Source organism: Mastigoproctus giganteus, chromosome 10 (assembly GCF_048544385.1).
Source record: "Mastigoproctus giganteus isolate SK-2022 chromosome 10, ASM4854438v1, whole genome shotgun sequence".
NCBI lineage: Eukaryota > Metazoa > Arthropoda > Arachnida > Uropygi > Thelyphonidae > Mastigoproctus > Mastigoproctus giganteus.
The window spans coordinates 70,286,250-70,311,636 of NC_143584.1; the positions used below are offsets into that span (position 1 = coordinate 70,286,250).

Sequence of the window (25,387 nt, forward strand, 5' to 3'; positions counted from 1 at the left end):
ATGATATTGATATCATTATTATCAATATAATTAATAAATGATATCAGGCTTACTGTCCAAGTTTGCAGATGATACAAGGTTGGTAGGGTTGTTAATGATAGTAAAGACAGTATGGTACTAAAACAGGATCTAGAAAAGTTAGGTAGATAGGCTGAGAAGTGGCAGCTGAAGTTTAATATTGACAAATGCAAAGTACTGCCTATGGGTAGCGGTAACCCAAGAGAAACACACCATGTAGTACTACACAGGGAGGTGGAGAATGAAAAAGTCCTGGTGGTAATTGTGCAGTTGGATATGAAGTTCTTTGAGCAGTGCAGATGAAGAAGTGATTATACCTTTGTATAAGGCAATGGTCAGTCCACACCTTGAATACTGCATACAGGTCTGGAGGCCTCACTTTAGGATGTAGAATGCTACAATGAGCACAGAGAAGGGCAACAGAATTAGTGAGCAGGTTCTCTTACCAGGAGAGGCTTAATTTCTGTTAGTTGCCTTCAGAACTTAATTTCTTAAGTTCTGAAGTTGATAGCTTAAATAAATTTAAAGCTGAACTAGAGAAACATTTGGAGTGACCGGATGGGTGAAATGGGAAGGTGTTTTTTTTTTTTTTTTTGGCTGATTCTCTGTAAGCTTTCTTTTTTGCATCATATGCCTCATCTAATGCTAATCAGAACAATAATTTATTTTTTTTTGTATATCATTGTTCATTATTTATAAATTATTTATTTTTTTCTATACTGATGCAGAGGCCCCTTGTAATGTTGAGGCCCTAAGCTGTAGCTTGTTTTGCTTGTGCGTAAATCCGGCCTTTATTGTACTCCCCAAATTCTAATCTGTGTGATACCACGTATTTAATATCATAGTAGTATCTGCCTTTGATGTCTTGACCAGCACTTCTGTTAGTCTATTATTCTGTTAGTTTATTATGAGACTAATGTCTTAGTCTGTGAATCCATTATCTATGAAATTGCATTAACTAAGTTAAATTCATGTTATTCGTGATGTTATATGAGTAATCAGTGTATTACGATAAACATCAAGTATTTTGTGATAGTCATGAATGGAAATTAATAATGTTTCCTAATGCATTTTATGAATTCGATTTTTTAATGATTATTTGAAAGTTCATTTTGATTCAGAAAAGGCACTTATTGTTTTTGACAGTAATTTGTTTGCAGAGAGATTTTTGGTTAATTTTTCAGAAGAAAAGTTATATATTGTTGTTAGGGTTTGAACAAAGGGTATATAAAGATAGAATAAATGAAGGTAAGTATACATCTAATATTACTTTTGGAGTAGATAAAATCTTAGTACATGGTTCATTTGTAAAAGGAGCTAATAATAATGGCATTCAATCTGATGATATATAACTTTAAAACTACAAGCTATCCACTTGCTGTTATTTGAAAAACCTAACCCACCTATATTTTCCCCATCAATAAAACACATTTAATGAAATAGTTATTTCAGTAACAGTTCAATAGAAGATTGTTCATCTGTTAGTTCTGGAATCAGTAGAAGATCAATTAACTGAAATGGAGAAGATATATCTTCTCCATTTCTTCTCCATATAGGTAATATGTAGAAAGTATGATGATCTATTATATGAGCTGATTAAGAAAGCTAACCTAATTTTAAATAAATATAATTAAAATAAATGATTCTTAACAGAAACAAACAGCTTTATTACAAAGCTCATCCTTAAATCTGTAAAAATATTACTGGATGTGATATTTTATTTGATACAATTAAAGGATTAATTAGAAAATTATTAATAATGCTGGATAAGAAAGGGCTTGAAATGTTTAAAGATATGGCTACAGATATGCTAATTGATAAAGATAATCTACTAATGTAACAAATTAAGTGATAAAAGCAAAGCAAGGCTTGAAAAGTTATTGTAAGGTGGAGGGTTGAAATTACTTAAATTTTAATATTTCATATTAAATGGAAGTTGAACATCCTATGTGGAATATACTTGAACAACCTCATAGATATATCAACTGAATTCTATGAGTTGCATTATTATCTAGAAAGAAATGTAACTGTTAAGGTGCTTTCAAAATATTAAGTTTTGTGCAAGATTTTGATAAGTTTTTTTCTTCATGGAGGGTACTTTCACATACAAGGACATGTATTAAACCCTGATAATACTACAATGAAATTAAAATTTATGATAATAAAATTGTAGCATTAGAAAATAATGGTTTTAATAGCCTTTCAAGGATGCAGTTTTTCATAAATAATAATGCTATAGCTGATATCTCATACATTGGTATAAAAGCAGTTGAAAATTTAGTGACTTTCTTTGATAATTATTCCAGATATAGTACTACTAATTAAAATTGTAAATATATATATTTTTTGATTTTTGTACATTACTTTAGGAAAATGATTGATTTTAAGGAAAAATGGGAACATTTTAGAGTGTTTGTAAAAGTGTCCTAGAATCCCCATTTTCTATATTATTCACTTTCTATATCAGTTGTTTTATCTGCAGATTATTAATGCATTAATAATCATTTCTGATAATCAGATCAAGAATATAGCTCTCTCTTGTGGCCACTTCTAACATGCTGCTGTAGAAAACAGTCTTCCAGTAAATTCACAAACGTCTTTCTAGTATTTGAGTGACCAACCGACAAATTCCAATTAATATCTGTACAGTTAAAATCCCCCATTATAAGACATTCTGGTTTAGTGGCCCACTCTTATTTCTCTGTGTAGCTCACTGTATTCATCCCACCTGGTAGCTCACTGTATCCTTCCCACCTGGCTACGGAGGTGCCATAAATGGCACCTCCGTAGCCAGGTGGGAAGGAGCAGCAGTGCATAGCACACGCTTCTTGATTAGACCCGGGTTCAAGCCCGTCACCACCAAATACAGAGGATGCAGAAAGATCAGGGAATGACCATCGCATATCCTGGAGCAATATGGCCTTAGTTGCTAATGCTCCTAAAAAAAAAAAAAAAAAAAAAAACATCATCACCATAATTAACTCTCTGCCACAGTCTTACTTTCATTTTTGTTTTCCCAGTGGGTATGTCACACCAAACTGACTCAACGTTGCATTGGCAATCAGTGTCAGTTGGATGCACTGAGATAAAATTAGTGTTATTCTTAACTAAGAACATAGCCAACCTCTCCTGTCTGTATGCATTGTACTTCCCATATCCAAATCCTGCATCCCTTATATCTACATCATTGTGGGAATATCGTTGATATTCCCACAATGTCTAAATTTGATGACTTGACCAGCACTTCACATTCATCAAATTTATTTTCAAATTTTGAATAATAGTTCAGTGAAGTTATTCTTAACTCTTTATTTTGCCATACAATATATATGTTCTCCAAAAATTTCCAAGAAATTTCTAGGGTAAGTACTGTAGTTTAGATTATGTTAGTTTGATTATGAGTAGTTTGCTTATGTTATGCCAGGCACAGATATCTCTTTTAAATGTGTTACTCTTTTAAATGTGTTAGGCAGATGATTATAGTCTAATAATCTACCTAATATTTTGATTATTCATGTCATATTGCATGTTTTTATTATTATTATAGGCTCAGGCACGTTGTCACCGGATTGGACAGTCTAAGGCAGTTAAAGTATATCGATTGATATGCAGGAATACTTACGAAAGAGAAATGTTTGATAAGGCAAGCTTGAAATTAGGACTGGATAAAGCAGTTCTGCAGTCAATGAATGCCCAGAAAGAAAACATTGGCATGGTAACTATCAAAGATTCCTCTCTTGAGAATTTTAGAATTAAAAAATAAAAAAAGAACAACAAATATTTATCTTATTTTATTAAAGGAAAATTATGTATATTATTTTGTTCCACATAGAAATGAACATCTATGTATGCACTATCCTAACAATAATATCTTGCTCCAGTATACCTACAAAAAATGTATTTATTGACCTTTATTTTATTGCAAAGAAATATGAAAATACATTTCATTCAGCTACAAAACCGACTTGTATTAACTAGAAAAAAGAAAACTTTCCATATTTTTGAGCATTCGGTGGAAGGAAGCAAAAGAAATGCATAGAATACAGGCACAGCTGAACATACATCAGAAGGCAAGAAACGCAGTAAAACCATTAAGTAGCAACACACCAATATATCTTGAAAGTGTTGCATTGAATTGTTCCGTTGAGCAACTAACAGAAATAATTATAAGAACAAACACTCCGTGTGCTCCTATAGCCTGCTATCTACCAAGTTCTCAGAAATCTGCACAGAAAACTCTGTTCAGCTGCCACTCCAGTAACAGTGCCTCCTAATGCTCCCCCACTACTGAAACCTATTGATAAAGTAAAAACTAAAGAAAATGCATGCACCAGCAGTAGTACAAGAAAAAAACAGATGTGGAAACTATGGAGATACCTGAAAAATCAGTTTTGGCACTCTGTGAAGAAGTGGTGGACACAGCACAGCATTCGTTTCCTCAAAAAAATGAAAACAAGCCCTCAGCAAGCCCAATAATGACTAAACAGTAGAATCATTGTGGAGTCTAGCAAAGTAATGATGACGTCAAGATACTCCTGAGGAAAAAAAAAAAAAAAAAAAATGAACCTGTGTGCATTTGTTTATAGGACTCATATCTGAAAGCAGCTTTAGACTCTTCTCAACATAATATCACTATCATCTGTAAAGATAGAACTGGAGATGAACCTGCTCATGGAGGAGTTGCTATCCTTTGTGAAACCATCTCCCGCCCACGGAATTCAACATTCTTTGCTAACAACGAGCACAGAGGCATTAATGGTTGGGCTTGCAGTTGAGTTCAGGCGAACAGTGTGCTTCATTTTTTTTGCTGCCAGACACAGACAACCCCCAAAAAGACCTTAACGATTTTATTATGCAATTGCCTTCCTGTGTCTTGCATTTCGATGATTTCAATAGGGATACTACCCTGTTAGATAGTTCTGATATTAATGGAAGTGGGATGTATCACAGAGCATATGCTTTTAGTAAGGGAGAGATCACTGACAGTGATCTCACCCTACTAAATGAAGGTGAATTTTTTCTTTATTTGGCATTTAGAGTTTAAAAAAAAAACAAAATTGACTTCTACCACAATTTTATTATATTGATATATGAACATTCAAATTCTGCCATCATTTTTACAATATTCATATAGGAATGATATAGATGGTCTTGGTGGTTTTCTGTATAGTTAGTAGAAATGTAATTAACATCAGAAGTGTTTTCATTAATTCCATAAATAATAAATTATATAAATACAAATGTGGTTTTATAATGTATAACTCTGTCATACAGTAAATAGCATAATTTTAAATAGCATAGCTTCATTTGCTCTCTTCATGAGTTTTCTCTGAATTAAAGTTATTTGCCACTTATTCTTCTATTGTTGCTTCTGTTACTTATTCTCACTCTAGTGTCACCTAGAGTGAGAACAAGACATCACAAGAAGTAAAGCAGGATCCTCTTGGCTGGAATACATTTATACTTCAGTCAGATCATGGATTTTGTTGAAGGGAGTTCTTTTCTGATCAATCTGATTAGATAGTTTAAAACAACTGGATGCAAAAATAATTTTTGTCGTCATGCACTTAGATTTCTGTAAAGCTTTTGATACTGATCCACATGAACACCTGGTGTATTAATTGTAACAGTGTGCATAGTTGCTAACTTTCTGGGTTAAGCAAATGATGACACTCTTGGGAATATTTTATTTACTCTTCACTGGGTGAATAAGCTCCATGAGTGCAGGATTAGACAAAATAGAAGCAAAACATTTTCACTGTATGAAGGGTGCATCTTTGAATGATGTCAAAAGGTGCATTTTCACTGTATGAAGGGTGCATCTTTGAATGATGCCAAAAGGCGTATTTTAACTGTATGAAAGATGCCAAAAAAGTGCCACTGAATGGGAAGTATTCTGGGAAGAAATTATAGAAAGTTCTAAATTTTTTGTATTAATTACAGTTATTCTAGTTTTAGTCTAAATGGGTCAGGTGAGATGATGATGAGACTGGTGACATACAAGAAGAATGAATGGCACAAATAAAAATCATCAGGAATGCAGAGAAGTATACTGTAAATATGAACTGCTTGGCAGTGAAATTACTCTTGGAGATAGGCATGCTAAGGCAGATTATGACTCCTCGACGTGGGCACCTGTACGTGGTGAGGGGACCTCCCAGTGACGCTGCTGGACTTCCAGACTAGCATCACTGGGATCCAACGCCCACAGCCTAGGTTCCGGGCTTACATCAATGGAATCCGGCGTGTTTGCCGTGCGCTGCGACCCGTGGAAATTCGGAAAGGGGGATCCTGGTGGTAGAGGGGCCCAGCTTCAACACACCACTTTGGCCCCTGCTTCGACAAGACGGGTGGTCCTGGAAGGCCCGGCTAGGATCAATCGGCTAGTAGGCTCGCCTGCGAGGGTCAACCGTGTCAATGCCACGCCCCTACCCTCATGGTCCGAGGGACAGGATTCAGGCTGGCGGCGGTGCGGGTATAGTGTCTGGGTAGCCCTGGCGTCCCACTCCCGAGCGCATTTATTGCATGCCGGGTAGTGGGCGTCCCTTTGGGCTCCATGGTGGGTGGGAAGCCCGGGCACTGAACAATTTAATAAACTACATGAATCCTGATAAACTAACTTCTTCAGGGGCCCCAACCCGGTCCCTATCTGAAACTATTGAGAAAGATCCAGATAGCATTATTGCTAATAAGAGGCAGCGAACCGAACTACCATCAGGGCCAGTCCCAAGGTTCTTAATCATGCACTCAACAAGTGAAAAACCGATTGGAAAAATGTCACCCTTCTTTATCCAAAAAGGGTTGGATGGGTTAGCAGGTTCACCCAAGTCAGTTAAGAGGCTCCGTTCTGGGGACCTCTTGATTGAAACAAAAAATGACAGGCAGTCCGAACATCTACTCCGAGTAACATCAATCGGAGGAATCCCTATAACAGTGACACCACACAGAACACTCAATTCATCGAGAGGTGTCATTTCGGAGTGGGACCTTCTTGACGTAACCGAGGAGGAAATCTGCTCAGAATTAAAACCACAGGGAGTTACTGCCGTCAAGAGAATTACTGCGCGAAGGGATGGAAAAATTGTTAAAACCAGGCATTATCCTGACTTTTAACACTCCTAAACCTCCTGATGAGATTAAAGCTGGATACATCAACTGTTCAGTGCGTCCATACGTTCCAAACCCTTTACGGTGTTTTAAATGCCAGAAGTATGGACATTCTCAAATGGCCTGCCGTGGAGTCCTTGCATGCGCTCGATGCGGTGCAAAGGACCACGAAACAACAGCATGTTCAGCCGCAAAACCCACCTGTATTAACTGTGAAGGCGAACACCCGGCCTACTCACGAGCATGCCAGAGGTGGAAAGAAGAAAAAGAAATTCAATGGCTGAAGGCAGAGCTAAATATATCATACCAGAAGGCAAGGAAATTTGTCAACCTCTGAATATCAACAAACCTACCTACACTCAGAAGGTAGCAGGGAGATGTTCCGTCGAAACTCAGACGGACATGACCATTCCTCCAAAGGAGTCTTTCACTCCCATCGCGCGGTATCTCTTAAGCTCTCAAAAACCTGCACAAAAGGACCAATCAGCTGCCACTCCTATATCGGTACCTCCTAATGCTCCACAAGTTCCAAAGGTAATTATGAAAGAAAAGAATAAGAAAGGGGAAGTCCCCCCAGTACCCAAGAAAAGATGGATGTCGAGCAGAAGGAGGTACCCGAAGATTCAGTCTTGGAACTCTTTGCGGAGGAGGAAATGGACACGGGACAGCGTCCATTCTTCCCCAAAAAAGACAAATCCAAGACTGATAAAAGTAAGCCCTCAGCACCTCGGAAGCCGCCTGATGGACCCACCAAGCCAAAATAATGGCTAAATTCCTACAATGGAATTGTCGTGGATTCCGGCGAAATATTGATGACATCAAGGCCCTCCTGCAAAAGCACGAGCCAGTTTGCTTTTGCTTGCAGGAGACATCTAAAGGCAAATGACGATCCCACGATGCATAACACCACAATTTATCGTAAGGACAGAATTGCGGATGGCTCTGTACATTGGGGGGGGCTATCCTTGTGGGTAACCAGACCCCAGTGCAGCCCTTACTAATTACAACTAGCATAGAGGCTGTTGCAATTCGCCTTACGGTGGGATTTTTATTAACTGTGTGCTCTATCTATTTGCCACCTGGGACCGACATCTCCCAGGCAGACCTTGATGATCTTCTAACGCAGTTGCCTCCCCCTTTCTTACTTCTCGGGGATATGAATGGACATAACACCCTGTGGGGTAGTGCTAACATCAACGGAAGGGGAAGAGTCATAGAGCGTATGCTAAATGAAAATGACCTTTCCCTTCTAAATATTGGAACAAACACTTTCTTCCACATGCCTAACCATATACGTTTTCTGCTATTGATCTCTCTATCTCCTCCCCCTCTCTACTCCCTTCACTCACTTGGAAAGCGGAGGAGAACCCATACGGAAGTGATCACTTCCCTGTGATAACCTCGTTACACAGTGGGAGACCCTGTCTTCCTGGAAGATTGATCACTCTGACTGGACTGCCTTCCAACATCAGGCAAATTTTGATCTTGGCACAGTCAGTCAAGAGCCTATCAATGATGCAGTTAAGTACATCACAGAAAATATTGTCCAAGCAGCTGCGAACACAGTTCCAAAAACATCTGCCCGGTTTCCACTATTTCCCAAACCTTGGTGGAATTCACAATGCACAGCAGCAAAAAAGGCTCAAAACAAAGCGTGGGGGATATTCCGCCGATATCCTACCACGACCAACCTTATAGCCTTTAAACGTTCACGAGCCAAAGCACGCTACATCTGTCGTCAGAGTCAAAAGGAATCGTGGATCCGTTTTACATCATCTATTAACCAGTCTACCAACTCTAAGGTAGTCTGGGATAAAATCCGGAAAATGAAGGGAAAATATACATCCCACCCTTCTTCAATCCTAGATTATAATGGATGCGCTATTGCAGATCCAACTGCAATAGCCAATGCTCTTGGGGAAACATTCTCTAACATCTCCGCAACATCCTCGTACTCCCCAGAGTTCCTGGTCCTGAAATATAAAATCAAAAAACAGGCACTTAACTTTAAATCTAAGAGTATTTATCCCTACAACGGGGATTTCACTATTCAAGAACTGGAAAGAGCCCTCGCTCTTTCCAAAGCAAGTGCCGTTGGACCAGATGGCATCCATTATGAAATGGTTAAAAATCTTTCACCAAAATCTATGGGTTGTCTGCTCCTTCTGTATAACAGAATCTTTACTGAAGGGCAGTTTCCGGACTCCTGGCGAAAGGCAATCGTTCTTGCCTTTCCTAAGCCAGGAAAGGATCCAAAAGTCACCACCAATTATCGTCCTATTGCTCTGACTAGCTGTTTGTGCAAAATCCTGGAGAGAATGGTCAATTCTCGTTTAATATGGTATTTAGAATCAAATGACCTTCTCTCCAACATCCAGTGCGGCTTCCGCAGGAACCGGTCCACTTTGGACCATCTTATTAGATTGGAAGCATCCATCCGGGATGCTTTCCTAAAACGCGAACACTTGGTGTCGGTGTTCTTCGACATGGAAAAAGCGTATGACACAACTTTGGAGATTTGGCATTTTAAAAGATTTACATAACCTTGGCCTTAGAGGGCATCTCCCCCTTTTTATTCAAACGTTTTTAGCCAATCGATCTTTCCAAGTTCGTGTGGGATCCTCACTCTCTCGCTCCTTTAGCCAAGAGGAGGGAGTACCACAAGGATCAGTATTAAGTGTCACGCTTTTTGCCATCAAAATAAATTCCATCACAGAACAACTTCCTCCAACTGTAAACAGTGCCCTCTATGTTGATGACTTTAGCATTTTTTGTCAGTCATGCAACATGAGGGTTATTGAAAGACAACTGCAGACAGCCATTGATCGACTGAATTCCTGGGCACTTGCTAATGGCTTCAGTTTCTCGCCGGAGAAGACCGTTTGCATACACTTTTGTCGCAAGCGTAATCTTCATCCTGAACCTGAATTAAGGCTCGGACCAAATGTTATTCCAGTAGTGTCAGACACAAAATTCTTGGGACTTGTGTTCAATAAAAAGTTGACCTTTCTCGAACATATTCGTCAACTTCGTACAAAATGCACGAGGGGACTCAATATTCTCCGCTCTCTCTCCTCAACGCATTGGGGAGCAGATCGATGCACCCTACTACGGCTTTACCGTGCACTTGTACGACCCAAATTAGACTACGGGTCCCAGGTATACTCCTCAGCTAGAGATAGTGTCCTCCGATGGCTGGACCCTGTCCACCATCAGGCTATCCGTATTGCTACTGGAGCTTTTCGATCATCTCCTGTCCAGAGTCTATACGTCGAAGCAAACGAACCACCGTTATCGTTTCGACGTAAGCAGTTGTTTTTAAAGTACGCTTTAAAACTGAAATCCCTGCCAGACCATCCTACGTGGCCCTTCGTTTTTGAGCCACGATGGGAAAACTTGTACAAAACCCGTAAGACTGCCAATCGTCCTTTTGGTATTCGCGTCCAAGAGCTACTCAATGAACTCAATATCAAGGTAGACAAGGTTGCCCAAACATCAAAGCAACCCTTTCCACCCTGGCATGCTCGTGTCCCGGCATGCGACTTGTCCCTTAGAAAATGGGGAAAGTCGGACATTCCATCGTCGGTCTACCTGCAACTTCATTCAGCACACCGAACTGAATATTCCGACTTCGCGCCAGTCTACACAGACGGTTCGAAGTCGGAATCATATGTGGGATCTGCTGCTGTCTTTACCGACAGCACTGTATCAGAGCAGATTCCCTCTGAATGCAGCATATTTACTGCAGAGCTGCACGCAATTGAGTTAGCCTTGGATCAAATTAGTAAATGCCAATACCAACGGTTCATCTTATATTCCGACTCTCTTAGCATGTTACAGGCTTTAATATCTGTGAGGTATAATCCTCATCCAGTTCTGTCTAGCATCCAGCAGAAGATTCACGTTCTCCATGAACGCGAATATGACATCCGCTTCTGCTGGATTCCCAGCCACATTGGGATTAGGGGAAATGATTTGGCTGACGCCGCAGCCAAATCAGCAGTTCCCAATAATAACCGCTGCCTGTTAGTCCCCTATACAGACTACAGGCAAATAGTACATCAAAAGATACATTCCCAATGGCAGGATTCGTGGAATAGACAGACTACGAATAAATTATATCGTATAAAGCCTGTAATTGAACCGTGGCAGTCTAGTCTGCGCAGGAATCGTAAGGAGGAAGTTGTTCTATCTCGTCTCCGCATAGGACACAGTCATCTTACACATGCTTTTCTGCTGAGGGCGTTTGACTGTCCTATGTGCGAGAACTGCGGCACCATTTTAACTATTCATCATATTTTAACCGTGTGTCCACGTTTTAGACTTGAACGTGATTTTTATTTTACTGCCTTTAGTCATCTGGCTGAGCCTTATACACTCAGCCAGATTTTATCCGACAATGACCACGTGTCTGCTGTATTTAGTTTTTTAAAATCAATAAACGTTTTTGCTTATATATAAAATTTATATTTTATTGTGATATTCTGTTGATTTATCTTTTGTACATTTTTTTTTTTTTTTTTTTTTTTTTTTTTTTTTTTTTTTGTATGATATAGTGACCTAACTAATTAGGTCACTGAAAGTTTACTCTTTTATACATGACCTGGTCTTGGCGCATTATAGCCTAAGATGCTAATGCGCCAATAAAACCCAAATCCAATCCAATCCAAGCAGATTATGAAATGTCTTTGGTTATCAATGCAAAAAAAAGCAGCATAAAATTCTTTGGTTGTTTTTTTTTCAATAAACTGAATACAGTGACTTCTTATTTTCTGAGTGTATAAATTATGCGAATTTAAAATAACACGCTGCAACCATATTTACAGAAAGCTCAACAAGAGGGGGAATACATACCCAAGCAATTATTGAATCTTGACGAAACAGATTTATATTGGAAAAAAATGCCAGATCACACTTTTTTATTGCTGAAAAGACTGCGTCTGGCTTTAAGGCAGCAAAAGATTGGCTAATACTTCTGTTTGGTGGGTCATGATCTGGCCTAATGTGGTCTGATATAGAGGGTCAGTAACTGAAACCTGTGTGCGTTAACCACTATCAAAACCTTCGTATCCTTAAATGAACTGTAGTAGATACCCTTGTACTGGTGCTTAAACCCTAAAGGGTGGATGACTGCTGTTATTTTTAGAAGCTATCTTGGATCTCAGTTACCACCAGAATTTAAAGGGTATTGCAAAGCAGAAGGAATTCCGTTCATCATCTTACTTATTCTTGATAATGCCACAAGCCATATCCCCAGTATTCTTAATGTTTGTTCCAATATCAAGATTGTTTTTTCCCAGCAAATACAACCTAAGTACTCCAGCCTGTGGACCAACATGTGATTAAATCTTTTAAGGTTCAGTATTTAAAGCACCGGCTGATCCGATTGGCCAGACCGACCACAAACAGATGAGTATGCAGCAATATTGGTTGAGCCTTCAATATAAAAGGTGCTTTAAAATTCATTGATGCTGTGTGTTGTAAAGTTTCACATAACTTTATTCAAATTCGTGGCTTAAGTTATGTCCATATCTTAACAACTCCTTCAAAGGCTGTGATACCGACAAAGACTATGATGAAGAAATGTGTGAAACTGGCAAAAAAGATAGGGTTCACTGAAGTAGAGGCAGCTGATGTCGATGATTAATTGATTAGCATCATCAAAAATTTTCAAATCAAGATGTGCTTGCACTGCAGTAGCAGCATCACATTCAAGAGGAGGAGGCAGCAACGGAGCGAAAGCCCCAAGGTTAAAGAAGAACAGAATCTGAGCGTGAAAAGAATATTGAAAATATTAAATCTTATAGATGAAGGCCTAAATATGTTAGCTGATCTTGAGCGAAATTCTAAAATGCAATTTAAAGTTACACCAGAACTTGGTTGCTATTATGAGTTGTTGCATGAGAAGAGACAACGTGCAAAAGCAACTAACTGTGTATTCCTTTTTCAAGTGCTCAAGGGAGCAGAGCAGTCAAGTTAAACCTCCATCTCCTGGGTTAGTGTAACACCCCCACTCATCTGGTCCGAATCCAAGGGAGCGGAATCTGACCAGGATGATCCTTCTCATCAGTTTGCCTGAAACCACCCCTCCACCCCCAGTCTCTCTCTCTCTCTCTCTCTCTCTCTCTCTCTCTCTCAATTGTTGTTTGTGTTGTACTGTATATGTTGGTTATAGTGAACATACTTTTTTCTTACTGTACAAAAAAAAAGGGTTAATTCATTAACATTGAATGAATCTCTATGGTTGCTCGTCATTTTCTTTAGAGTACCCAGTCTTCTAACCAAAGAAAACGAATGGTATCTACCGGTAGGTGTAACACAGCTAGTTGCAATTATAGGCCTATCACTTCATTTCTTGGTGATTATTAACATTATGCACGAATTTAAATTGCCAGAGACTTTCTAGAACATATCACGTAAATTAAGAAGTCACTGTATATAGTTTTTATGCATATTTACACGGAATGAATTTTTTGGAGAGGATACCAGAAGCTCACCTAGTTCCAACTAGGGTTGAAGGATGTTATGATAACATGAATGAAATGAATTGAAAGAGTAATTGTTGAAGCTAAAATTATATAAGTATCTTGGGCTGAAGGATCCTTTCTAGGTATATTAAAAGAAAGAAAAAGAAATATGCTAAAACTTCAACTTTACTTATGAGAAATTTTTTGAATTCAAGGGAGTTGCTATGAACTGCAGCTTTGCAAATATCTCTGCTATTTGCAGAGGACTTTTTACAATAGAAAATGGAGTCACTGTTTAAAGAAGTAAAGAGGATCCTCTTGGCAGGAATACATTTATACTTCAATCAGATCATTGATTTTGTTGAAGGGATTAAACTATCTAATCAGATATCAATCTGATTAGATAGTTTAAATTAACTGGATGCAAAAATAATATTTGTCCTCATGCACTTAGATTTCTGTAAAGCTTTTGATACTGATCCACATGAACACCTGGTGTATTAATTGTAACAGTGTGCATAGTTGCTAACTTTCTGGGGTTAAGCAAAGGATGCATCTTTTTGATGCATCCTCATCTTACAGTTGTAACAGTTTTTCCTCTGCCTTTTTGGGAAAAATAGTGAAACATTCAGAATGTTTTAAAAAAATTATGTGAATTTCGGCTGGAGAATTGACTATTAGTTGTGTTACTCGGCACTTTTACAGTATTTGTAAAAGTAATATAAATACTTTACAGTATTTGTGTTACCCTCCTCACGACATAATTAGGATAAAATACTGTGGTCACACAGTATTTTATCCTAATTGTGTGGTGAGGAGTAGGACACCAAGAAATCAGCATCTTTCTGAAGGTCATTGAAGACATATAACTAAGATTTTCTGTTTATTGTAAAATCTGTGAAATCTTTGTGTACTGTTTGAGATATCATTTTTTGGCGAGGATAAAGAAAGCCAACACGAGAACCACAGGAAACTTCGGGAAAACTTACTGGGCAAAATCGTTTCCCACTACCACAGTTTCTCCCTGCATTCTCAGTAAAGAGATAGTGCGGGTTATTGGTAGTGGCAGTAGAAGTTTCTTGGTGTAAGTAGGACACCAAGAAATCAGCATCTTTGTGAAGGTCATTGAAGACATATAATTAAGATTTTCTGTTTATTGTAAAATCTGTGAAATCTTTGTGTACTGTGTGAGATATCATTTTTCAGCGAGGATAAAGAAAGCCAACACGAGAACCACAGGAAACTTCGGGAAAACTTACCAGGCAAAATCGTTTCCCACTACCACAGTTTCTCCCTGCATTATCAGTAAACAGATGGTGCGAGTTATTGGTAGTGGCAGTAGAAGTTGATAACAATGTATAGATTAGTTTTTATCATTATTAAAAGCAGCTTATCGGAGTTCATGAGTGTAATCCCTTCAAAGCTGAAATTTACTTACGGGTGATCCCTCCAGACTGCCTCAGGCTTAGGGTGTTTATCTTCCCTTCCCGCTGTTTTAATCCGATTACAAAATGACTGCCACTACAGATAACACGCACCACGAGAATCTAGAGAAAAACTGCGGTAGCGGGAAATGATTTTGTCCGGTAACTTTTTCTGTGGTTCTCGTGTTGACTTTCTTTACTGTAGCTGATTTTTCAATTTAGTGAAATGGAAAATGCAACATACTCGGGTATTTGCAAAACATAAGCATGAAGACCCTATGCACACTTAGAAAGAAATGCAAAAATAGTTATAGCTTTCATAGTGACAACGATGCTGTCATATGTCCCAAATGTTTATTCACTTTATTTATCATAAACATAGTTGTCCTTAGAGTTTGCAGGCAAGCCTGAAAACTCTAATTATGCAGGCATGTTTGGAATTAGGTTTTCCTACAGCAAAATATAGAATTGTAAAAGAACAAAAGGAGAAGGTATTGTGAAATTTCACTGAGAAGGAAAGCAGAGGTAGAATGTTAATGGCTCTGAAAATTGTGCCAATTTTATTTGCTACCGACTGCAGTACTCCACCATTTAATGTTAATATTGTTGTGACCTTTTCTAATAATAATTTTAAAAAAATGATAAGAATTGAAATGCAAACTCTTTCTCTCAGTAACTGCATTGACAGATACATTGGGATACAAAGTTGGACATCTTCTCATTAACTTTAAAAAAGTTTACAAAATGTATGTATAGCACCTTGGGGATTGATTAAAAAAATATATATATATATACTATAAGAAGTACAAGTTACACTATCAGTTGACTAATCGTACAGTATATTGTTGAAATTTGGAGGTCACAGTCCCACTGTATAAGGGAATTGTAAGACTAAATTTGTTTCTGGTGCTCATTTTGCTATTAAATTACCACAGTGGGACCAGCTGATGAAGTTACCAAGAGCAAATTCTAAATGGGAAGCATTCAAGGAATTAATCATGGAAGCTAATATAGTTTTAATACTGATTAAGAAATACTGTTCAAGGTTTAGGCCTAAATGGATGTCAGATGTACTAATGAGACTTGTGGCAGAGAAGAAAACTGTGTGGGATGCATTTTCAGGTGACACAGAGGTCTATGGTAGATATAAGCTAGTCTGTAATAGTCATAAAGGAGGTTAGGCAAGCGAAGGCAGATTACAAGAAATCTTCACGCTTCTTGATTAGACCGGGGTTCGAGCCCGTCACCACCAAATACGGAGGATGCGGAAAGGTCAGGGAACGACCACCGCATATCCCGGAGCAATATGGCCTTAGTTGCTAATGCTCCTAAAAACCAAAACAACAACAACAAGAAATCTTTGGGAAAGGATGCAAGAAAAACAGAAAGAACTTCTTTACTTACATAAACTCTAGAAGGAAGGGGATGAATCAGAATGGTCCACTTGATATTGATGTTTCGAGTGTTGATGATCTTGCTCAAATAGCTGACAAACTGAATGAGTAATTTGCATCTACATTCACACATGATGAGGAATTCTGTACGGAAGTGGAGGACAGAAGCTTATTAAACTCTAACAGAGACCTTAATGATTTTGTAATAACTGAGAGCAAAATTTAGGAGAAATTGTTGAAGTTAAACATATGAAAGGCACTTGGGGTGGTTGGCATCTATCCAGTTATAATAAAGGAGGTAGCAGCGGAACTAAGCAATGCCTTAGCCATAATTATTAGAGCATCGTTGAATTCAGGGAAGTCCTCACGGACTGGAAATATGCAAATGTATCTCCAATTCACAAAGGGGGAATCTATGGGTGGCACAACTAATTACACACCTGTTAGTTTAACTTCTGTTCCTATGAAAATAATGGAGTCATTCATTAAAGAAGCCTGTAGTATTATTTTTCAGACACAGCATCGATTTGTCGGTAGGCATAGCAGTTTCGAACTATCTTTTCTGGTTCTGTCTCTTGTGAAGGGCGCCTCCGTAGTCAGGTGGGCAACAGCGGCAGTGCGTAGCACATGCTTCTTGATTAGACTGGGGTTCAAGTCCGTGACAACCAAATACGGAGGATGCGGAAAGGTCAGGGAATGACCACCACATATCCCGGAGCAATATGGCCTTAGTTGCTAATGTTCCTAAAAACGAAATAACCAACCAACCTCTTGTGAAGGAATGCACTGTCTATATTGCCGAACTGCAGTTCGGCAGTATAGCCTGGATCCCCCCCCTGAATTCGCCAATTCATGGGGGGGATCCAGGCTAGGACGCATATTGGGCACACTCATCTAACCCCTATTTATCTGCTAAATATGGGGAAGATCTGCCTATTTGTACATTCTGTCAGTCTACACTTACCGTGAAGCATGTTCTAGTAAATTGCAACCATTATAATAATTATCGAAACACAATTTTCACATCTGCAAGAACCTTTAACATTACCCTCATCCGATTGGAATCTAAATGCAAATCTAAATGAGTTCTTTGTTTTCTTGAAACAAATAGGATTATTTAATAGATTTCAACTGGCAATTGCACTCCAGAATAGAATCAGGCACAATATGGCCATTGTGCCGTTGAACAGCATATCAACCGACAGCATGTATTTGTTAAGGGAAAGTCTTGTCTGACAAATTTCATTGGATACTATGACATGGTTACATTACAAAGGATCTGGATGCAAAAATAATTTTGATGTCATAGATAGTAGTAGTAGTGGCATGTGATGCAAGAAAGCAAGTGTATAAGCTTATACAGCATCAGCCAAAAAAAAAAAAATCACACCATTCCCTCCAAATGGCTGTCCAGTTCCTCCTTAAATTTATTCAACCTCTCAACTTCCACAACGACAGATGGAAGTTTGTTCCAGCAATCAACCACCCGCTGGCTAAAGGCAAATTTCTGCACATCTATTCTACATCTGTCTTTTCTTAATTTGAATTTATGCCCCCTTAGGTTCGTAATCTGAACAAGTGGAAGGATCCCATCAGAATTCAGCGTGCTCAACCCATTCAAGGCCTTATACACCTCAATGAGGTCACCACGCAGGTGCCTAGTCTCCAGCCACTGCAATTTGCAGAACTTAAGCCTCTCTTGGTAAGAGGATCCCTTCATTCTCCTCACCAATCTTGTTGTCCTTCTCTGTACATGCTCAAGCAAATTGACATCCTTCCTAAAATGAGGCCTCCAAACCTGTATGCAGTACTCAAGGCGTGCCCTAACCATTGCCTTATACAGAGGGATAATCACCTCCTTTTCCCTGCTAGCAAAATTCCTATACACTTGGTCGTCGACTTACGACCGGCCGCACTTACGACCACCAAAAAATATATATATAATAAATAATGAATAAATTAATAATAAATCAGGAAATCACTACTGAGGACACCCATAACCCAGGTGAGGAGGCACGTCGATAACGGGAGGCCTGAGGACAGCACCAGGCACATACACCCAGTCGCTATTAAGCATCTGTTGCATGTGGTGTATTAATTAAAATTCCACTGAAATACGCATAGTATGTTTAGTAAAAGGAAAATGTCTTCATCTACATATACGTCAGCTAAGAAGTCAAGGAAAACTATTGATTCAGAGTGTAAAACGAAAATTATCCAGCAGTATGAAAGCGGAAAGAAAGTGAATACGATAGCACGTGACTTGAAATTACACATTCCATGGCATCGACGATACTGCACCTATTATGTCTACAATTTTAACCAAACAACGACAGGAACCCATCCATGAAATGGAGAAATTGTTGTTTATGTGGATGGAAGATTTAATACAAAAAAAATACACCCATGAGCCTTCACACAGTGCAAGCAAAGGCTAGAAGTTTGTTTTTCAGAGTTTAAAATCACGCGCCGGAGACGATTACGCTGAAGATTTTCAGGCTAGTACTGGGTGGTTTAAGCGTTTTAAAAAAAAGATTTGCTTTGCATAATGTCTCTATAAATAAACATCTCCTACCTCAACCCAAGAACATGACCCTGACGATGCACAACCCAGCACAAGCAAAGATTAAAAATTGATTTTGTAAATTTCATTTGCATTAATTTTAGTGTTTACAGTACATTATGCACAGTATTATTTTTCACATTATGTACAATATAATTATAGATTGTAGTTTTTTTTTTTTTTTATAAACAGTACGAATAATAAGCCAATTAAAATGTAGAGAACGTTTGAATTTAAGCTCATAGAGAGAGATACCTTCGTTTCTACGCCTAGTACAGTATCGCTAAGTAAAAGATAAAAACATTGCTGTATTTAAAATTAAAAATAAAAGATGATAAAAATTTAAAAGATTATAAAAATAATTTATAAAGATGATAAAAAGATTAGAAAGGTTAAAAAATACTGTTAATAAATATATGGCCGACATACGACCAGATCGACTTACGACCGGTCAGTCAGAACAGAAGTGGGTCGTAAGTCGACGACCAACTGTATATCATTGACAAAACCCCATGACCTGCCCTGGCAGCCTGTCTGCATTGCTCAGAAAAATTCATATCTGACTGCACAATTACTCCCAGGTCTTTTTCATTTTCTACCACCTTAAGTGTAGTACCACACAGTTGGTACGTTTCTCTGGGATTACTTCTACCCATATGCAGTACTTTGCATTTGTCAATGTTAAACTTCAGTTGCCACTTCTTAGCCCATCTGCCAAAATTATCTAGATCCTGTTGCAGTAGCACACTGCCATTACTGTCATTAACAACCCTGCCAACCTTTGTATCATCTGCAAACTTCGACATTAAGTCTGATATACCTTCATCAATATCATTGATAAATATACAAAACAACAGTGGACCTAACACTGAACCCTGTGGGACTCCACTAATAACATTAGTCCACGAAGAGCAGCACCCATTGATTACCACCCTCTGTCTTCTCCCACTTAACCATCCTTTTATCCATTGTAGCAACTTATCCTTAATATCATTCTGCTCCAATTTGTACAATAGTCTTCCATGCGCAACAGTGTCAAAAGCTTTCCTGAAATCCAAATATATGATATCAAAATTATTTTTTGCATCCAGTTCCTTTGTAACCACATCATAATAACCAATCAGATTTGTCAGACAAGACTTTCCCTTAACAAACACAGTCTTGTCTAGATGATCCTGCAATGCATCTTTAACCAGTGACTCCATTATTTTACCCGGAACAGAAGTTAATGATATTGAAATTTACCCGGAACAGAACTTAATGATATTGAAATTTCATATGATAATTAAATGAAAACGTTTTCGAGCCTACAGCCGAGTAACGCTTCCTGGGTTTGATGGCATATACCTTATAATTTTAAGTGAGATGGCAAGAGAGTGCATTGAACCATTGAGGCTAATCATGAGAGCATCAGCTGTACTCAGGAGGGATTCTGTTGGATTCGAAAAGTGCCAACGTTTATCCAATACATAAAGGCTGTTCTAAGAGTATATGTGAAATTACCGACTGGTCAGTAGTAAGGGGAATAGGGAAAATCATGGAGCCAATGAAGAGGGTTGGAATTCAGGATCATTTAGATAGAAATGGAATTCTGACGGTTATGCAGCATGATTTGTAAAAGGAAAATAATGTTTAACAAATCTGGTTAGCTATTTTTACGACGTCGCTCATGAGCTGGATTTAGTAATGACATTGTTTATTTAGATTTCAGCATTTGACTCAGTCCCACATGAGCGGTTACTTTGTAAGCTGGAACATTTTGAAATAACAGTGAAAATCTTTAGATGGATGGCTTCAGGGCAGGAGGCAGAGGGTTGTGATAAATGGTCATTTCTTAGATTGGGTTAATATAAGTAGTGGGGGCTCCCCAATGATCAGTATTGGAACCACTGTTGTTTTTGATTTTCTTAAATGACATCGATGAAGGGATGATATCTAAATTTGCAGATGATATAAAGATCAGTAGAATATTTAATGATCACTGCCGAGCAGAGCTTCTTCAGAGTGACCATATAAATTATGCATATAAATATGCATAATTATGCGACCATATATGCATATAGATTATCAAGTGACTCAGAAGCCTATGGCAGATATAAGCTAGTCTGTAATCAGGTGACAAAGGAGGTTAGGCAGGCGAAGGCAGATTACGAGAAATCCTTGGCAAAAGACGCTAAGAAAACACCAAGGATTTCTTTACTTATATAAACTCTAAAAGGAAGGGGATGAATCGGATTGGTCCACTTGACATCGATGGTTCGACTGTTGATGATCCTGCTCAGATAGCAAACAAACTGAATGAGTATTTTGCATCTACATTCACACTTGAGGAATTATTAAGGTTTGAAAATGGCGGAAGGTTATCAAATTGTAGCAGGATATTTAATGATTTTTTAATAACTGAAAGCAAAGTGGAGGAGAAATTGTTGAAGTGTTGAAGTTAAACATAAGAAAAGCACCTGGGGTGGATGGGATCTATCCAGTTATATTAAAGGAGGCGGCAAACCAACTAAGCAAACCCTTAGCCATAATTATGAGAGCGTCCTTGGACTCAGGGGAGGTTCCCACAGACTGGAGATGTGCAAATGTATCCCCAATTCACAAAGGGGATCAAAGGGTGACACGAGTAATTACAGACCAGTTAGTTTAACTTCTGTTCCTTGTAAAATAATGGAGTCACTGGTTAAAGATGCATTGCAGGATCATCTAGACAAGACTGCAGCAATAATTCAGACACAGCATGGGTTTGTTAAGGGAAAGTCTTGTCTGACAAATTTGATAGGATATTATGATGTGGTTACAAAGGAACTGGATGCAAAAAATAATTTTGATATCATATATTTGGATTTCAGGAAAGCTTTTGACACTGTTGCATATATTGTACAAATTGGAGCAGAATGGTATTAAGGGTAAGTTGCTACAATGGATGAAAGGATGGTTAAGTGGGAGAAGACAGAGGGTGGTAATCAATGGGTGCTGCTCTTCTTGGACTAATGTTATTAGTGGAGTCCCACAGGGTTCGGTGTTAGGTCCACTGTTGTTTTGTATATTTATCAATGATATTGATGAAGGTATATCAGGCTTAATGTCGAAGTTTGCAGATGATATTGGCAGGGTTGTTAATGACAGTAATGGCAGTGTGCTACTGCAACAGGATCTAGATAATTTGGGCAGATGGGCTAAGAAGTGGCAACTGAAGTTTAACCTTGACAAATGCAAAGTACTGCATATGGGTAGAAGTAGCCCCAGAGAAACGTACCAACTGTGTGGTACTACACTTAAGTTGGTAGAAAATGAAAAAGACCTGGGAGTAATTGTGCAGTCAGATATGAAGTTTTCTGAGCAATGCGGACAGGCTGCCAGGGCAGGTCATGGGGTTTTGTCAATGATATATAGGAATTTTGCTAGCAGGGAAAAGGAGGTGATTATCTCTCTGTATAAGACAATACAGATCTGTACTGCGTACAGGTCTGGAGGCCTCATTTTAGGAAGGATGTAGATTTACTTGAGCGTGTACAGAGAAGGGCAACAAGATTGGTGAGGGGAATGAAGGGATCCTCTTACTAAGAGAGGCTTAAGTTCTGCAAATTGCAGTGGCTGGAGACTAGGCACCTGCGCGGTGATCTGATTGAGGTGTATAAGGCCTTGAATGAGTTGAGCACGCTGAATTCTGATGGGATCCTTCCACTTGTTCAGATTACGAAACTAAGGGGCCATAAATTCAAATTAAGAAAAGACATGTAGATTAGATGTGCGGAAATTTGCCTTTAGCCAGCGGGTGGTTAATTGCTGTAACAAACTTCCATCTGTCGTTGTGGAACAGGACAGGCATTTGGAGGGAATGGTGTGATTTTTTTTTTTTTTTTTTTTTTTGCTGATGCTGCATAAGCTCATACACTTGCTTTCTTGCATCAAATGCCACTACTACTACTACTACCAAGATAGACTTCAGTAATGATCAGAAAGTGGCAGCTTTGCTTTAATCCCGCAAAGTGCAAGCTCTTACACCTGGGGAACAGTAAACCCAATATAACTTATACACTTTGCAAGGAAGGCATGTTATGATAAAGATCTCATAATCCCATTATATAAGGCTATTGTAAGACCACACTTGGAATACTGTGTTCAATATGGATGCTGCACCTAAAAAAAATACACTGAGCTACTTGAAAGGGTCCAAAGACAGGTGAGTTGCCTGGTGAGATTGACAAAAGGGCACCCGCATGTGGAAAAATTTCGAATGTACGGGTTGCTGCACAGCTTGGAAACTAGACACCTTAGAAGAGACTTGATTGAGGTGTTAAAGGCCGAGTGGGAAAAGTAAAATGAATGAGGATGAAATTTTCATGGTTATAAATGATTATAGACGTGGTGGCCATAAATTTAAGTTACGGGGGTGGCGAGATGTTAAGGCTGGATAACAGGAAGTTTTATTTTAGCCAGCTAGTTATAAATTGCTGGAATAGGTTACTTACATGGGGTGGTAGCGACTGACAGTTTGGAGAAATTCTAAGGTTTGCTGGATAGTTACTTACAGGAGGAGTGAAACAGCTCGTCTATTTCCTTTTCTTTTATGATTTATTTATTTTATATAATTTTGTTATGTTTATCATTTATCCCCCCCCCCCTTCTTCTCCCCCCCCAGTGGATTTACCAACATCACACTCTCACTGTGATATTATTTGATGATTTGTTGAAAATAATATGCTGTACATCATTCATTGCAAATGAATTAAGTGAATAAGTGTAAATTTCTTATTCTTATTAGCATCATAATAGATATCATTCAGTGAAAGCAACAGCTAGAAATGGGAAACTGCTGTGTAGTGTTTTGGTTGTTTTTTTTGGTAGGCCATGGTAAATACAATGCACTAAAAGTAGACTGAACTGGTATTGTGATTTATAAATGCCTGGTATCCACAAGGCTGCTATTAACAATCAAGGAGGATGTTGTCTCAGTTTTAACTGGTTGTAGAAATCAAATACTACCAAGTCTGTCAGCAGTTGTATTTTGTGGATGGTTATTGATCTTTAGGTGGACACCGAGTTTTGATTGTAGGTCAGGTAGGATGAAGCCTGGCATCACGATCATAATAACGTTAGGTTCATAAGTATCGTAGTAACATTTATGGATTCGTAACATCATCAGTTTTCATATTTTTAATGATAACGTGGATATTTTCACATTATCTGAGTAATGGTTGCGTCCAAAGTTTTTTAATGCCTTCTGACTTATTCAGCTGGCACTGAGATCTCTATTAAATTTATCCAGGCCTTATATGATGAATCGGAAAGATCATGTTTATTTTACCCTTTGATTTCCCCTTTAGATTTCAGTTCTTTGATACTAATTTCCACTAAAATGGTACTATATTTGCTCATGTTACAGAAACCACTAATATCTATTTTTATGTTACTTTGTACGTATAATTTTTGAATAATTTTTTAGCTCTTAATAAATTTTAATTATGGTTTTATTTTTTTGTTATTTTTGGTAGAATCAACAGATGTCAAAGAAGGAAATTGAAGATCTTTTGCGCAAAGGAGCGTATGGAGCTCTAATGGAAGATGACAATGCCGGAGATAAATTTTGTGAAGAAGACATTGATCACATTCTTCAAAGAAGAACACACGTTATTCAACTGGAAGGAGGAACAAAAGGATCAACATTTGCCAAAGCAACATTTTCAGCATCAAATAATCGATCTGATATTGAAATAGATGATCCTAATTTCTGGGAAAAGTGGGCAAAGAAGGCTAACTTGGATGTTGATGAACTAAAGAATCGGGTAAAGATTGAATGTGCTCTTCATGCTTGATATACATTTTAATTTCAGAAAACCATGTTTACCATTATATATAACATTTATATGGAATTCCACTGAAACTGTATTAATGAATATTTATACTCAACTGTTATTTTAATATTTATTAATTTAATTTTTAATTTAAGGAGGACGTCGCTGTAAAAACCTGGTAAAGTGTATTCAAGGAGGCGCATGAATAATTTCTTTGTATTGAAATATCACTCAAACAAATACTGTCAAAAAGTTATTTCAAAAGTAGTGATTCCTGCCTTTTTTTAATGAAAATCCGAAACATGAAAGCTATTTGAACCTATAGTATTTATTGCCTTGCATGGGCTGAGAGTTAAAAGGACAAAAGAGGATACTTGTTGACATTAGACATCAATTTCTTTAGATCAGAATTTTCATGAAATACATTTGATGGAAGGTTGTTGAAGAAAGCTGAAGTTGAATGGATAAATGAGGAAGAAGGAAAGTTGGTTTTGTGAGTTTTAAGTTCGATAGTTAATGAATATTGAGATGTTGTTGCACATGTTTTTGGGGAGGGGGAATTACAGAAGTCAGTTCAGAAGAATAGTGCCCACATGGAAGTGGCTACAGAAAGGGC

General features: G+C 38.1%; 1 protein-coding gene across 1 annotated transcript in view; it reads left to right on the forward strand.

Moving 5' to 3' along the window:
• Positions 1 to 25,387, forward strand: part of kis (chromodomain helicase DNA binding protein kismet) — a 1,089,809-nt gene that overhangs the window by 454,917 nt on the left and 609,505 nt on the right. Inside the window, 2 exon segments of the mRNA XM_090383876.1 lie at positions 3,566 to 3,733; positions 24,472 to 24,762. Coding sequence (XP_090240002.1) covers positions 3,566 to 3,733; positions 24,472 to 24,762 — 459 coding nt within the window.